Source organism: Sebastes umbrosus, chromosome 6, assembly GCF_015220745.1.
Source record: "Sebastes umbrosus isolate fSebUmb1 chromosome 6, fSebUmb1.pri, whole genome shotgun sequence".
In the NCBI taxonomy this organism is placed as follows: domain Eukaryota; kingdom Metazoa; phylum Chordata; class Actinopteri; order Perciformes; family Sebastidae; genus Sebastes; species Sebastes umbrosus.
This window is the reverse complement of record NC_051274.1, coordinates 12,907,277-12,923,739: the sequence shown is the minus strand read 5'-3', so window position 1 is coordinate 12,923,739 and position 16,463 is coordinate 12,907,277. Positions and strand designations below refer to the sequence as shown.

The 16,463-nt window shown below is 38.0% G+C and overlaps 3 protein-coding genes across 4 annotated transcripts in view; 2 read left to right on the top strand and 1 right to left on the bottom strand.

Moving 5' to 3' along the window:
- gpkow (G patch domain and KOW motifs) overlaps window positions 1-5,298 on the top strand; it is a 6,453-nt gene extending 1,155 nt beyond the window's left edge. Inside the window, exons 3-11 of the mRNA XM_037772313.1 lie at window positions 887-1,032; window positions 2,454-2,560; window positions 3,321-3,525; window positions 3,663-3,795; window positions 3,929-4,112; window positions 4,256-4,376; window positions 4,581-4,650; window positions 4,889-4,974; window positions 5,059-5,298. Of these exons, the coding sequence (XP_037628241.1) occupies window positions 887-1,032; window positions 2,454-2,560; window positions 3,321-3,525; window positions 3,663-3,795; window positions 3,929-4,112; window positions 4,256-4,376; window positions 4,581-4,650; window positions 4,889-4,974; window positions 5,059-5,187 (1,181 nt within the window). The 3' untranslated portion in view covers window positions 5,188-5,298. The remainder of the gene's footprint in view (window positions 1-886; window positions 1,033-2,453; window positions 2,561-3,320; window positions 3,526-3,662; window positions 3,796-3,928; window positions 4,113-4,255; window positions 4,377-4,580; window positions 4,651-4,888; window positions 4,975-5,058) is intronic.
- Window positions 5,299-5,360: 62 nt separating this feature from the next.
- pqbp1 (polyglutamine binding protein 1) lies at window positions 5,361-9,655 on the bottom strand. The gene is made up of 7 exons (XM_037772314.1): window positions 9,514-9,655; window positions 7,765-7,832; window positions 7,549-7,660; window positions 6,755-6,858; window positions 6,404-6,586; window positions 6,249-6,306; window positions 5,361-5,808 (listed from the first exon to the last, which is right to left on the bottom strand). The coding sequence occupies exons 2-7, from the start codon at window positions 7,829-7,831 to the stop codon at window positions 5,658-5,660; spliced, it is 675 nt and encodes a 224-aa protein (XP_037628242.1). The 5' UTR covers window position 7,832; window positions 9,514-9,655; the 3' UTR covers window positions 5,361-5,657.
- Window positions 9,522-15,942, top strand: timm17b (translocase of inner mitochondrial membrane 17 homolog B (yeast)). Of its 2 annotated transcripts, none has more exons than XM_037772315.1 (6): window positions 9,522-9,666; window positions 11,682-11,781; window positions 11,876-11,939; window positions 12,191-12,319; window positions 12,413-12,523; window positions 14,465-15,942. In XM_037772315.1, the coding sequence occupies exons 1-6, from the start codon at window positions 9,641-9,643 to the stop codon at window positions 14,560-14,562; spliced, it is 528 nt and encodes a 175-aa protein (XP_037628243.1). In that variant the 5' UTR covers window positions 9,522-9,640; the 3' UTR covers window positions 14,563-15,942. The 2 variants fall into 2 exon arrangements, with proteins under 2 accessions (XP_037628243.1, XP_037628244.1); XM_037772316.1 differs by lacking the exon at window positions 9,522-9,666 and adding an exon at window positions 9,758-9,783.
- Window positions 15,943-16,463: the final 521 nt, after the last annotated feature.

The following is a 16,463-nucleotide window of genomic DNA, read 5'->3' as shown; positions in this document are numbered from 1 at the left end:
ACACAGGAGAGGTAAAGGTATACACAAATTATAAAAACAATAAATAGAGATATAAAAGATACAGAGTGAATGGGTGAACATAGTGTGTACAGTCCGTCAATAAATAAATGTAGTATGTACAATAAATAAATGTAATATGTACATATGTGCAGTCTATAATAATAATAATCTATACATAAGATAAGATAAGATATTCTTTTATTAGTCCCGCAGTGGGGAAATTTGCAGAGTACAGCAGCAAAGGGGATAGCGCAAAAAACAAGATTCATCAGCTAACACGGTATAAAAAAAGAGCTAAACAAAGTGTAGCAAAATATGAAACATTTAAATAGAAGGAAGTATAAAAATAGGAGCAGTATATACAGTATTGACAATAAACAGACTATTAACAAAATTGCACAAGTGGAAAATGATATTGCACAGTGAAAATGAAATGAAATTCCACCTAAACATTTTGCACAGTATGAATTACACCTTAGTAGAAAGAAAGATAATGATATTGCACAGTCATTATACAGTATAGTGCAGTTATTGTCAGTTTTTGGTGTGTAAATGTAAGTGGTCTACTGGGAGCAGTGCTGGTTGTGGAGTCTGACAGCTGCAGGAAGGAAGGACTTGCGATAGCGCTCCTTCACACACTGTGGGTGGATTAGCCTGTCGCTGAAGGAGCTCTCCAGTGCTGAGATGGTGTCCTGCATGGGGTGGGAGTCATTCTCCATCATGGATGACAGCTTAGCCATCATCCTGCTCTCTCCCACCACCTCCACTGTGTCGAGGGGGCATCCCAGGACAGAGCTGATATGGTGTAGTGTGTGTATGCTTGTTGTGAATGTTATTATTACCTCTCATACAAAGCTCCTTATACATCTCCAATTTGTGCTTGTAGACTCCCGGAGGCAGCTTGAGCAGTGGCAGAATGGCCCCCAGTCAGAAACCAACGCGAACCTCGCCATCCCTCTGTTGATGCAGAACAAAGTGCCTGACGGCTTTGAGGATGGAGACCATGTGAAAGTGGATCTACGGCCTGAATCTGTAAGTATCGATTTCAATTGTGTGACAGAGACACTCACTAATCTGAAGCAGAGGTGCACAACAAAGCATGTGTGCTTGTTGCAGTGATTGGGTCAGAAAAAATATCATTCTTGATGTAATCTTTTGGTTGAAGTCTTGTATGATAAAAAATACTTTCTGATACCCTGTTTAAAGACAGGTTTTGGAAATATACTTTTTTGTGTTTTGCCATTTTGTTATTTGTGTCTTTGTTATTCTCGTGACATCACATCAAGATCTTTCCATTGCTACTACAGTGGAGTCTGAGGGCACAAAACAATTCAGTATATTTCAATATATGCATTATTTTGTTTTAGTTTTATATGAACAAGAGAGCAAAGTCAAGTAATAGAAAGTTCACCCTAACAACAGAGACATTTGATGAGGGAAAGGAGATTGGATGATTCACAGCGTTAACTGAAATTGTGAAAGCTTAGATTAATTGAAAAAAAGTGTTGAATTAATGATGATACGTACACCTGGGAGTTGACTTTATGCTTTTATTTGAATAAGCTTTCTACTGTTTTCGGCTTGGGCTTGCTGCCGTGCGGAAGAGCATTTGTATAATAGTTGTTTTGAGGAGGGAATGGCTCTCAGACCCTTCGTTAATTGCCAATTTCTTTAAATGATATCAGATGTGAAGATAACAATACAATCTGCTGGAGTTGCATTTCAGTGAGCATATGAAAACGCCTGATAGTACAAAAAAATCTGGTAGACTGGCTACTTTGACTCAGATTGAAATTTGAGTGTGTGAAAGTGCTGACGGTCTGAGTAGATTAACACCCATGCACAGTTGCGCGCATGCGTATGGGTGCTTTGTCAGTACAGTAAGGCTTGGGTGGCAGACGGGCGTCAACATTCTCCCCAGAGACATGCAGGCAACCAATCAGATGTCTTGTCTTTTCATCAGAGGCCTCACACGCCTCGTCACTGTCATCCCATATCTGCTTGCAGTCACTGCAGATGTGACTGTCAGAACATGAGAGTCAGGGGAAACTTGCTCGCTGTGCCCCGGAGCTCATTTTCATGCAGCCTGCTCTGTGAGAGTGGACTCCCAGCTTCCCTCAGAGGGAAGCCTTCTGTGGAAACAGAGATGAGCAGGGCCATCGCCCTGATAAGGGCTGCTGTGGCTGCTGCCTGGTGACTTCAGTCACTGAGTCTGACAGCCTGGGGTCAAAAGGCTGAGTAAGACCGGCATGGAAAACTGCTTCTCTCTGTCAGTTGCCACTACAGCTTTTTGTGTTTCATAATTCAAAGATTACATAAAAGCACCTTATTTAGCCCTGATACACATTTTAATGCAGAATGTGGTGTTTATATTTATTTTCTCTGGTTGTTTGAGCATTTAATGTATGTCTCTTGATTTTCAAAAAGATAATATCCCTGTATGTGTTTGTCAGTCAACAGAGGCAGATTATGACAGCATTCCTGTTGAGGCTTATGGACTCGCTATGATTAAAGGGATGGGCTGGAATAAAGAGGAAGGCATTGGACGCACCTTTAAACAGTAAGTAACAAACTGACCCCTTGCTTTCTTTTTTTTTTACCATTTCCTCTTCTAATTCAACATTATGCTTACTTCGCACCACTGTGGTGTTCTAATTTGAGCTGAAACAATTAATTAGTTGACCAACAAAAGAATAATTGGCAAAAATTGATGATTGGGTGGGCGATCTTGAAGTGTTGGCAACTCTTTTCCAATGGAAATAGCTAGCAGCACTAGCTGCTAACTAGCTCCAAAAGTGAAATGATTGGATGGGTTTATTACAGTCCAGCCACAGATACCCGATTTTTTTTCTTTTTTTTTGTCAGAGCACTTGATTTTATTGATTGCTGTCGGGATGTAATGAGAATTTCGACTAATATAACAAAAACGTTTCTAAAATTTTTACCAACCCTGCATTTAAGTCATTCCATCAAGCTAAATAAACTATAATACAACATTCTTTAGTTCCAGCTTCTCAGATGGGAAAATGTGCTACTTTTCCGTATTTCGCTACTGTGAATATTGTTACAACTAGTGAAATCTGAATGTTTTTGCACATTAACCTGTAATAATATTATAGACTATTGTATAAAAGAACTAATAACAGGAAACTTGTCTTTTTTCACATAGAAGCAATCGACACAATCATTCATATTTGTTCTCAAACAGCCTCATATTTAAACACAAGATATTTGTCTCAAGCTGTGTGCACCTCCAGGCTCTTTTACATCCTGCCTATGTCCATCTCTTTGTTTATTGATTTCATTCCCTGTCTGCTCAGACATGTGAAGCCAATCGAACACGAGCTTCGTCCAAAAGGTTTGGGTCTTGGAGCTGACCGTTCCGCGATAAAGGACCTAGAGCCGACCAGACATAAGCGTCCCCCCAAGCCAGGCGAGGAGCGAGAGAAGGAGGAGGAACTAGTGATGGGTCCAGGTGGCTGTGTGCTGGTGGAGTCAGGGGCACATAAAGAGCTGTATGGCAAGGTAGTGTTGATCTGCTATGTGTTTGCACCCATATTCATCATCTGTTGACATGCAGTTATCTCCTGAAACAGAAATAAGGTATCATACAACTAGCTGTTTTATTGTTTTCTCTGAATTACTTCATTCATGTGCTGCAGATTGAAGGCGTTGATGCAGACAACGCTCGAGTTGTGGTGAAGCTGGCTATTGGCGGCAGGTCTGCGACAATCAGCCAGTATGCTATTAAACTGGTTGGGCGCAAGGAATACGACAAAAACAGCAAAGACCTCAGTGAGTAACTTTGATCAAATGAAATAGAAAACGCTAACATTTCTGTCAAATTGTCACGTGGAAAAAAACAACACAATACAGCAATTCAGCCAGAGTTTTTTTTCAGTAATCTAAAGTTCTTTCCACTAAACAGGTCGCCTCGGTAAAGCCCACAAAGACAAGGAAAAGGAAAAGGAGAAAGAGCGAGAGAAGGAGCAACAAAGACGGGAGGAGAAAGAGAGCGGAAGTAATGGCGATGAGGTGAAACACAAGTCTTCAGAAAGAAATGGAGGGAAAGATGAGAGGAAGAGGAAACACACAGAATCAAGTCAGGACAGGTATACTTATACACTTACATTTCACTATTTTATACATTATACCACACTGTAATATGTCTCATTTTCATTTATTGGTTAATAAGTTGTCAGTGTTTTCTTTGAGTAAACACACTGTGTATTTGTTTTCCTACTTTCCTCTGTAGAGAGAAACCTCCAGTGAAAGAGGCAAGGCGACCACCGGCTCCTCCCTCCTGGCTCCAGAGAGACTTGAAAGTTCGCTTTATAGACAAAGCTTTCAAAGGGGGCAGGTACTACAACTCAAAGGTAAACATTTATTATTTTTGATTAACTACATTACCACTGAAATAGGAGCAGTCAAAATCATACCGTTTAAAAGGTAGCAAAAGTGTTTCCCATTCACAGAAAAGCTAGGGAATATTGCACCATATAATTAGCTGCAGTGTTGGAATAATTATAAATGTTGCGATTCTTTCATCGCGGTTAAGATCAGACTTGTTTTCCTTCTAGATGTGTGTGGAGGATGTCCTGACACCGACTATGTGTGTGTGTCGAACTGAGGAGGGAAGACTGATAGACGGTGAGTCATTAGTGCTACGTCAGTCTCTCTTGGTGTTCGTTTTTTTTTTTTTCTTTCTCTGGTTTATCATACAGAAATGATCAGTGCCTTATTGGCTACGATTGTGCTAATACAATATAGTAACATTTAATATCTGCCGTATTAGTAGTGAAGAGGTGACCCCTCTATCCCTGAGTGTTGCTTTAGTAACTATTATAAAAATGTTTGAATAACCCACTGTTTCTTCTTTCGGTGGCAGATGTGAAGCAGGACATGCTGGAGACCATTATTCCAAAAAGTGAAGATGATGCTATAATGGTTGTACTGGGCGAGCACAGAGGACAGGTAAGCTAAGGTTCATCCATGCAGCAGGATGTGTGTTCTGGTTTGTACCTTTTTACTAATCAGTGTGTACTAATGTATGTTCAGGTCGGCCGTATCCTCCAACGGGACAAGAACAAGTGCAGAGCGATGGTCCAGCTCGATCGACACGAGGAGAAAGTGTTCACACTGGATTATGACACCATTTGTCACTATGTAGGAGCATCAGACAACTGATTCAGATATTCCCTCTCCTTTTCCATCCCATCTGAAATGTTGTTTTTGTGATATTCCAAAAAATAATGGATTTTAAAGCATTGCAATTTTGTAATAAAACATTGTCAAGAATGTTATTTGTACAGATGTTATTACAAGATCACCACCCCATAAAGAAACGTTCAAGTCATTTCCACAGTAATCTTTCAATTTATTAGCAAATGAAGTCCACTAATGGCTTTAGTAATAACAAGAAGGTCAAACTTTAGGTCATATAAAAACATATTTACAACTGTAAACTACATGTTTAAGTATGAATGCACTGGTGGTGTAAAAGCTCAGCACTCAATTTCTGACATGTACACGTTTCAGAATGAAAAGGAGGGGAACTTAGGAGATGTCACTCTGTAACGTCAAATGTTAAGATGTGAGCAAAGGGAAGACAAAACTGTACAGCTGTGTCTGTTGTTTCGGTTTCCCGGGAGCTCTGCTTACTCCTTGGGTATCTGGTTAGCTGCGTTGGCCCGAAGCACGGCTCCTGGACTCGGGTACGGCCGCTGCTGGAACAGGGGCCCCGCCGCTGTGGTATCTGCACCCGTCTTTGCTTCATTACGCTTGGGCAGGCCACTTGACCACGTACCCCTGTAAAGAAATTTACATTTGTTTGAATAAATAGTTTGTTTTTATACATTCTGCTCACACCTTAAAAAGGAGCACTTCACCAATTCTATACTCAGACTGTATAATGTCTTCTGTGGAGGAGCTTTGTCAAGTCTGAGAAAATAATTGAGACTACTTCTAGCAGAAAGCCTGCGTTACAAACAGTGTTGTGGATGTTTACTAGACAGGGAGTAATGAAAATATGCATTAAGTTGCATTGTGGGAATTGTAGGATCCAGAGTTTTTTTCAAGCTTGACCCATACTGGTGATTGAAAGTCAGAATATTTCAGCCTCCAATGCTTTTATTTTGTTCCCTACTGTCTCCCTCGACTATATGGAGGTGCAATACAACATTACTGGAGTACTCCTTTAAAGAACGGACCAGGAGCTTGTTTGATTATCATGACTGTAAATACTGTACCTTGGGGCATCAGAATAAGCACTTGGATCCATCGGGTCCATCTCATCATCTTTTCTTCCTGAAAGGAAAATAAATGTGTAACATCCATTCATGTAGAAGAAAAGCATCATTATTTAGAAAATGCTTGTGTTGTACGATAGAGATGTAAACATTACCTCTTTTGTTCTTACTGTACGGTGCTATGTCCTCTCTCCTCGGCTTTCTTCTTTCTCTGTCCCTCCCTTCGTCCCTCTCTCGCTCTCTGTCCCGTTCCCTTTCCCGATCTTTGTCTCTTTCCCGCTCTCGCTCTCTGTCCGGCTTCTCAAACGGCCTCTCGACTCTTTCTTCTACTCCCTCAGCTGAACAATGGAAGTAAAATAAATGCAATAGTCACAAAATAAACAAACTGCATTCTGAGATTATTTGCCAAATAATGACCCGACTTGCAATGATTTGTGAGATTGCAATGCTGATCATAATGCTGTGTCATCAAAATATTATGTTACGGGGGCTTTAGAAAGCCATACCTCTAATTATTTTCTTGGCAGGTTTTGTTATAACTGCAGTTGGGTCATTTGGGGACAGCCAGGCCACCAATTCTGTCTCCACGTTCCAGTAATAAGGAAGACCACTGTGGATTGAAGAAAATAGAAAATCAAATGGTTGAATTTGCAGAAATAACTTATTAAATAATCCATGATAAATAATGATGAATAATGTCATTAGGAAATTAATTGAATTTATTTAAGTGTTAAATATAAAATAAATAAGACATTATTACAAAACATAACCACAAATAACCATAAAATAAGCCAATATGTTTTCAAACTGTTAAAACTTTAAAAATATTGTTTCATCCAACATTATTGTCTAATGTCTAATCTAACAGTATTGCAGGACATTTTCATTTCATTCCAGCACTTTTTATTGCAAAATTTCCTTTTTTTTATTTCACAATGTAATTCTTCCAAATAAAAAAAATATTTTATAATTTTCTTCATGATATAGATCAGGCTACAAATTACTGAGAAACCACATTTTTCAACACTAATCTTAAACAAAATAATCTAGATTTACTGACCAAAAAAAATACACATCCATTATAACCTTTTGCAAAAGGCTATGTCAGTGCCAGAAAGAGGCTGACAATCCTGTTATAAAAATCTGTTGTGTTTGAATCTCAGTTTGACCCCATAATAAACATTTGAGCAAAAAACAAATACTATTTTATGGGACTTTAACCATCTCGAAACTTGAAAGAAAAATGTTTGTGTAAAAATATGTCAGTCAACAACTTATTGTAGAAATCCCGTATACGTACCAAGCAGGGTCGAACACTTTGTACCAGTTTGGTGGTAGATTCTCGACTCTGGTGGATTCATAATCTACGTTGTTGTCATCGTAATCTTCAGCAATAATCTCCTCATCTGCCTCTGGATGAATTGGAGGAGAAAAGTCGTTACATGACGCATGAAAAATAAAAATATCTGAACGCTATAATGTGCCCAGGCTTTTCTTATAAAATGTTTTCTACTACCATGGTCTGATGGTTTAACAATCCCTCTCTTGGCCAAGCGGGCCAGCAGTGCCGCGGGTAGAGGCATCCTGCAACAGAGAACGGAGGATTAACTCATGATGATGATGATGATGATGATGATACCAGAACTGCAAACCTTCATCCACCGACTTCATCAGCTAGAAGCAGGGATACACAAACAATGGCCACTGTCCCTATAAAATTATACTACTTACCCAATCATCCAAGTATAATGACATTGAGTCGATAAGGAAACCAACAGAGCTTTATTTTTCGCTTATTTATTTGATGATTGACTATTTTCCTGTTTAGTTCTGTTTTATTATTATTATTATGTTCTTAGATATGTTTCTCACTGTAGCTGCCTTAGCTTACCTATCTTATGTGGACATTTTTATGGATGCAGCAATCTGATTTTCCTACAATGTGGGTCAATAATGTGAATCTTGAATCTAACTCAAAAACTGTAAATATATGTATCGTTATTTGTAGGTATTTTTGGCTTGTGTGACAGTTTGGTTAGGGGAAACAAGCAATTTGATGACAAAATATTGGGGCATTTTAGACATTTACAGACCAAAAAATTGATCGATTAACCGAAACAAATAATTGCCAGATTTATCAATAATTAAAATAATAGTTGAAACGTAAACTGATTAATTTCTGTTTGCTACAAGCCAAACGTGTCATAGCTTTATAATGGAAGGATATTCTGAGACCTAACTCTAGTCAAAGGATTAAAGAGATGTCTTCTAGTCTGGCATTAGAAAAACTGACTTTCATAGTAAGAGGTAAAGTTGAGGATTTTTATATGATGTGGAAACCTTTCATACATTTTATGAACGGCCTGACTGTAGATCCCTGTGATCGGATAAGTATTGGTGCTACCACCGTCACTCCAAGGTAGCTTGTAATTTGTATCGTTGCTGGAGCAGGATGATTGTGAATAGGGAAATAGAATAGGATGATGACTGAATTGTACACTGATTTTTTTTAATTGCTTATATGTATATGTGTTTTTGTATGTGTATGTGCTGCGTGTGCATATATGTGTATGTATGTATATATGTATGCAGTATATATAAATACATTTTATTTTTAATTTATTGTTTTAAATGTTTTTTTACTTGTGTATATTCTTTTTACTTATATATAATTTTTTTGTATATAATATGTTTTTCCTGTATCTATTCTGGCTTATTTTATATTAATATTAGGTTTGTTAAGTTTCTTTGTACCACGAATGATATTATTGGGGACGTTTGTGAATGTTTGTTCTGTTGTTTCAAAATGAACAAAAAAACAACAAATATAATATTGAAAAAAAAAATGTAAATAATAGTTATTTGCAGCCCTAATACCAAAATACTGATTGTATGCACTTATACAGTACCTGTGCATCTACAGCTGGTGGTGTTTTAATAAAAGTCACCACTGTCTATATATATAAAATGCAACAGAAGAATGCAACAAAGCCAGTATTGTCCAACAGCAATATTCCTGTAAGTTATCCTGAGATATAAGGAAAGGTCCCTGAAGCCTGGGTGTCTGAGGAGACTTCACTGATGGAGACAAAGTGGTTCACTAGTCATTTAGTAGTCAGAAGGTCATTCTCTGTATGCTGTTGTACCTCTGCGGCTCCTCCTGGTGAAACCTTAGTTAGTGCTGCTCTGCTACTTACTACACACCAACACTAAAAACCTACACTTATATATAGACTTTAATGAATGAAGATAACTCCAACATTACCTGTGTTTTTAAGTAAATCTCCTCAGAGCTCCTCGAGGAAGAGTGCACGACACGACTTCCCACAACAGCACACGGCGCGCGCGCACAGTGATGACGTAGCACCGCCGTTCTCTTGACGACAACAAACATGGAGGAGTATGCCCGTGAGCCTTGGTGAGATATCAGATTAAACATGTCTTTATCGTTGTTTATGCTAAATAGTTCACCTCTGACATAGTTTAGTCTTCTTAGTGTCATGTTGCAGTTGTTGTGAGAGTGAATGGAGAGGCTGTGAGTGATATCTATCTATCTATTTAGCTTAGTGAAGGGACTTAAAGACCTAAAGAGATAAAGATGTTAGTCAGTGACACACAGCTAGCTGCTGCTCTGAGCTTCACAGACCTTTTACACTCATGTGTCTGTGTTTTGAAGTTACTCACAGCTAGCTAACTAGCTGCTGCTCTGAGCTTCACAGACCTTTTACACTCATGTGTCTGTGTTTTGAAGTTACACACAGCTAGCTGCTGGGCTGAGCTTCACAGACCTTTTACACTCATGTGTCTGTGTTTTGAAGTGACAGCTGGAGGTCTGGCACACAGAAAAATACACCCCCACATCACAATTCATTCATGTTACTCAAATAATATTGTATAGCTCAGTTTAAATGTGTGAATTTGATCAATCCAGTGACCAACAGAGAGAAAGGCTACAGTATATTCATGATAACTAAAGATAAATCCTGGACCAGCTGCTATAGGACAGGGACTAAGACTGTGATGTATATATTTTTTTATATATATATTTACTGTATTGTTATTGTTGTTATTATATATATCTTGTCCTAATAGTTTTGTTATCACTATTATGTAGTCATATTATTTTTTTTATATTAATCTTGTCTCTAGGTGGAGGCTTCAGATAAGCCCAGTGGGTTTTTTGCCTCTTCCTGCACTGTATATTATTCATTCATTTTTTTTTGTTATGTTGTATAGTCTTAAATAGTGCAAAACAAATAAACTAACAAATATTACTGTCATATGCAAGGATATATTGCCAGAATCCCTGGCTATGATTGTTCGAAATAAATTGTGCTAACTTATAAGATAAGATAATATTTTATTGATACCCAGAGGGGAAATTCAGGTGTTGCAGCAGCTCAAGGACATAAATAAGTACAGATAAGTAGAGAAAGTAAAGAATAAATAAGAGGTATACGAAACTAAAATAAGAGTAGAAATAAAAAATAGAAACTGTACAGAGAAGTTAAAGATAATTACAAGGTAAAACTGACAATGGTGTGATGTGATTAGTGACAACAAAGTCAGTAAGATATAGTATATGTAGACATTGTACGCCAGACTAATGATAATTAACATGCATACAACATAATAGAAATATAATATAGTATATAATGTAATATAACAGCATAATATAGTATGGGATATAAGATATAGTAAAGTAAAGTATAGTATAGGTGAAATGTAGTAATATTGTATCACGTAATATATTGTATGGTATGACAATATAACATGTCAAATATAGTATAGGATAAGTATAGTATGGTATAGTATAGTACAGTATAATATATATTAAATATAGTATGATATATCAGCAACAAAATATAACATAACAAAATCATATAATATTAAAATTATTTTGTGAATGTTAGGCTACAGTTGTAAGAATATGCATGTAACTCCCTGTGTAGGGCTGCAATTAACAGCTGCAGTATTTTCATAGTTTAATGTGTCCATTCTTTTTTAGATTAATTTGTTTTCTGTGTATAAAATGTCAGAAAATAGTGAAAAATACCCATTTGATATTGTTGCTTGATAAATGATTTAAGCAATAAATGTGTAAATAAATATGAATAATAAATAATAAATAGATTGTTGTAGATTATTATTCTGTTCTATTTTTAATCGACTAATTGTTTCAGTATAAGTATGATTATAGGGCGGCACCAATAAAAGTCAGTAGGATGGAATGGCTCAAATAAAAACCACTAATTCACCGTCAATTATACATCCAAATTAATTATAGTAGCAAAGTGTGAATTCTGTTATGGTACCATTTTCCGTTGGAGTGCTGAAAATGCACATCTTATCTAAGCCTCAGTATGTCTATTTTTCTACATTATGAACTTTGTCTTATCTTAACATGTTTTCTCGCTCTCTGCATTCCTGCAGTCCCTGGAGGATAGTGGATGACTGTGGAGGTGCTTTCACCATGGGAGCTATTGGAGGAGGGGTGTTCCAGGCGATCAAGGGCTTTCGTAATGCCCCTGCAGTGAGTTCACCACATAAGAATAATAATATTTTTATTAGCTCCGACTCTCATCACTTTTTTAATGGCAGAATTCAACAGTGCTCTAATGTTTCAGGGTGTTGGACACAGACTGAAAGGAAGTGCAAATGCAGTGAGAATAAGAGCTCCTCAGATTGGAGGTGAGGAGGTCGTCTTTTGTAACTACGAATTGGTTCCTTTACTGTAGCTCTTGGAATCTTAATATGCTTATGGCACATATAACAGTTGAATAGTATCATTTTTTGTGTATGTTAAATGATTTACCTGCAATAGGGTTTGCTGTCTTTGGGTAGCTAAAGCCCAGTTATTACATTTACTTTGCCTAAAACTAAAATCATACATTAAACCAGACATGCAAACACTCACTGGCTTGTTTTTGGTGGCGTTGCAGGTAGCTTTGCTGTATGGGGAGGGCTCTTCTCCACAATCGACTGTGGTTTAGTTCGCCTGAGAGGGAAAGAGGATCCTTGGAACTCTATAACAAGCGGGGCGCTGACTGGGGCCATCCTGGCAGCACGCAGTAAGAGGAAGCACCATATATCGCAATGAACTGACCAAAACAAATTAACTAGTGTGATGCAATTTTTTGTGTGGGAATTTTTGTGTTCTCCAGGTGGGCCGTTAACTATGATGGGTTCTGCCATGATGGGGGGAATCTTGCTCGCTCTCATTGAGGGTTTTGGGATCCTCCTAACCAGATATACAGCACAGCAGTTTCAGAACCGTGAGTGAAGCTGATTGAGTTTTGCAAATTATACTTTAATCGTCAATAATCTATATTTTTATATTAACAATGATTGTTTGTATGTGAAAGGTGTCACTCATAGTGATGAACCCACAGTGAATTATCACCTGTAAAGTTCTCCTCAACTTTTCAGCATCTTTCATCTCAGTTTTAGTTCTCCGATCTGCAACTTTACAATTTTGGTTCACTGTCACCACTCTCATAGCGTCATTTTCAGCACAAAAAAATCTCCAAGAACCAACTGTATGCTACCTGCCTTACACCAAACAAAAGGCAGATAAGGTTGGAAATCAGCTGCTGAACATTGTGAAACAATTTGCAGCTATCAAACCAGATATTTCCCTCAGGAGTCGGTGCAAATCAAAGCACAGCTAAGAAGAAATTGACTATTGGACTCACATTCGCCAAGTGGACAAAAATATATCTCCAAATGAATGCCAATTAATGCTAATGTTGCTCCATATCTGCTGGATGTCTAAATAGGAAAATTTGTGCTAACAAGTTCACCATATTAACGTAAAAATGTTATGAACACAAGTTGGACTCAGACGCTGGCCACAGACAGAGTGGCGGTGTAAAAGAGTCTTTTATTGCCACAAGAATGAGGATATGAGACTAATGGCTGTGAATGGGAATCTGGGATCCACGGGGAGGAATGGGGATGGCAGAGATGAAGCTGGCGTGGGCAGATGATGAGGTGAAACGTGGAGAGCAGGCGTAGCTGACAGGCAGGCGAATAGTGATCCTGAGGCATGAGAAAACACGAGGAAGCAAACACTAGGAGTGGACGATACTGAATTTAGATACAGATATACTGATATGTGGGTAGTTGATGAGAAGCAGGTGCGCTTGATGAGCCAATCGCACACAGGTGAGTGTGATGAGTAGAGCCAGTAGCCAGGAGAATGAGGAAGGGAGACCATGCCCACGCCAGCACACAGACAAAACAGAACACAGAGAGAGAGAGATACAAACAGAGGAACACAGAGAACACAGGGAAGGGGAAAACACTTGGGAAAATACATAAGTTATGGCATGGCCATAATAAAAAAGTGATAATATGTCAGTGTTTTTTCCGTTATTGAAGGTTTAAATGAACAAGAGGAAAGTAATTCAGTCCCTCAAAGTACTCATGCAATGTAATTAGAGTCTCGGGTCTGATCAATTCCTCCCGGACACAAGTATTCTCACTGTATTATTGCTAATAACCCACTTATACAAAGTAATAACCATTAGTGAATGACCACAATGTGTAACTGATAGCCCACTGTGGCAGTCTGCAACACTGTGAGAAAGGCCTCTTTAAACACATAGAGATCCTTTAGTTGTTTTGTGCTGTATTTTCTGTATATTATTATACAATATATATTCTGGTCAAATGTAGAAAATTAGGCTACAATGATTTGTAATAAGTAGAAACCACAGACAAACAATAGACCTTTTTCACTCCAGACGTTTTGACCCATAGCAGGAAATGCACAGGTGAAACTAATTTTGTTAACGATGACTCTAGCTGGATCACCTAAACGGATACACTCGTTCTAAATGTTATTAATTACACCTGTGTTTTTACTACTAAGACAAGCCAAAATGTTTGCTGTGAAAACGGTCTATAGACCACAAATGTTTTGAGTATGAGCTCTCACTTTTGCTAAACTGGAAAAAACTTACTGTGGTGCCATAAGTCTTTTTGCACCTATACATAGTGGATGCAACAAGTTACTGCATTTTTTCTGAGACTTGTGGATTTGTGGACTAATCACAATCGAATATTCAATGAAGCCATGTAATAACTATATGTAATGGTCTAAGTGCACATATATTGTATCTTGATTATATTAATACCATGAACAAACAGGATGCCGCCACAAAAACCTAAGAAATTAACTTGATTTGTGTCTTCCTTCTTGTTTTCTTCAGCTATTCCCTTTACAGAGGACCCCAGTCAGCTACCTCCAAAGGATGGAGGTCAGCAGCAGCAGCAGCAGCATCAGGGCACAAAAGGGCAGTTTCAGTAGAGAGCAACCAGGACTGAGACCAGCTGTGGACACAGTGAGTCAGACCAGAGAGTAGGGGGGACCAGACTTTACAGCAGGTATCAGGAGGACCAGGAGGACCAGATACTGGTCTCTACAGTGGTGTCAAGTAGGTGCACTATGTACTTATACCTCAGGGGCAAATTACTGTGAGTTTATTTATTATGTTTATTTATGAGTGAATTTTTGTGACAAATGTCATGTTTGCACCTCCGGCATCTCATGCAACATTTTCTGTATTAATGTTTGAAATCAATTTGATTATTCAACATCCAGGTAAAAGCTATAAATTAAAGGCATAGATTGACATTTGGGGAAATTTGCTTTGGTGCAGAGAGTTAGATGAGAAGATCAACCACTTTCTGCTGGAGCCAACAGTTGGTAAGCTTAGCATAAAGACTGGAAACAGCCAGCCTGGCTCTGTCCAAAGGTTACCAAATCCACCTACCACCACCTCTAAATCACACTAATTAACAGGTTGTATCTTGTTTTTTTAATTTGTACAAAAATTGATGTGTAAAAACTACATTTTTTTTTTATTTTACAAGGGGTTATGTGTTTCTTACCAGGTGCTGTGACTTCTTGAGTTGGCATCTATCTTCTCATGTAACTCTCAGCAAAAAAGTGAATAATTGTATTTACCAAAAGATTAAACTATTCCTTTAATATTCCAAAGATCTTATACATGTATGCACAGATATAGTAAACAGTGAAGCCAGTGTTTTAATGGCTGCAAGGCAGAACGGTAGAGCACTAAGAAAAAAATAGATGTCGGAGGAGTTTTACCATGAGAGTGGTATTCTGAAAGTTGTGTAGTCTCAAGTCTTTAATTATGTGTCAGCTGTGACAATCAATGCAAAGAACTTTGTGTTTTTAAGTGATGTAAGATGTGTCTAGTAGGCTCAACAAAATCTCATGCCACTCTGTTTCCAGTTTCTCTTAATAAGGTCTTGCCTCGCCTGGCAGCTTTTGTCATTTTGAATCTTTGTTGAATAGTTATTATCTTAACGTATTAGAAGGATGAGCACAAATCGTGAAGAAATATGTACGAGGTTCCTAGAAATGATGACTTGAATGTAGAATGTAGAATGTAAGTAATGTAGTACTTACACATGCACCCCTAGTCACTTTGATCACTGCGTTATCCATCAAGCAACCAAGCACTTTTTAAAGCCCATCTCTCTATTTTTTTAGTAGCATTCGCCACGGGAGAGAGATGGTGCAGTATGATCCTGTGAGTAGCAGTCAAACTATGTTTAGAAAGAATGTTTATTTTATGTATTGTCTTGATATATTTATCTTGCAAAAGCTGATTAAAAAAATAAATAAAAATAAAGGCATCAGATGTTCTTTAAGATTTGAGATGGTGTTATTTTTTCACACTGCCCTAGATTCAGAAAGCCTAAAATGATGCAGTGATGTGAGATAATAACTTGAAATGACATTACAAACATTACTGCAACTTGGCGCCCCGGTAGCTCACCAGGTAGAGCAGGAGTCTCAGGTATCAAGGTTAAATCCTTACCCCAGCAGCTCAGGGTTTAAATCTGCAGCTTTTTGCTACATGTCATCCCCCCTCTCGCCCCCTTTCAACTGTCACTGTCTCTATCAAATAAAGGAAAACAAATAATCATGACTTGCACCTGAAAAAAGAAACGACTTGCACCTGGAAAAAAGGGGGGAAAAAACATGACTTACACCTGAAAAAGGGGAAAAAAAAACTTTACTTGCACCTGAAAAAAAGGATAATAACATGACTTGCACCTGGAAAAAGGGGGGAAAAAAACATTACCTGCAACTGAAAAAAGGGAAAAAAAATATTACTTGCACCTGGATAAAAGGGGGAAAAAAACATGACTTGCACCTGAAAAAAGGGAGAACAA

Bases quoted from the DNA above. Each gene is read 5' to 3' on its own strand.
- pqbp1 (XM_037772314.1), bottom strand. From the start codon at position 7,831: ATGCCTCTACCCGCGGCACTGCTGGCCCGCTTGGCCAAGAGAGGGATT. The intron at 7,661-7,764 runs GTAGTAGAAAAC...CAATTCATCCAG, and splicing joins TGTTAAACCATCAGACCATG to AGGCAGATGAGGAGATTATT. The intron at 6,587-6,754 runs GTATGGCTTTCT...TCCATTGTTCAG, and splicing joins TGCCAAGAAAATAATTAGAG to CTGAGGGAGTAGAAGAAAGA.
- timm17b (XM_037772315.1), top strand. From the start codon at position 9,641: ATGGAGGAGTATGCCCGTGAGCCTTG. The intron at 11,782-11,875 runs GTGAGTTCACCA...CTAATGTTTCAG, and splicing joins GCTTTCGTAATGCCCCTGCA to GGTGTTGGACACAGACTGAA. The intron at 11,940-12,190 runs GTGAGGAGGTCG...GTGGCGTTGCAG, and splicing joins AAGAGCTCCTCAGATTGGAG to GTAGCTTTGCTGTATGGGGA.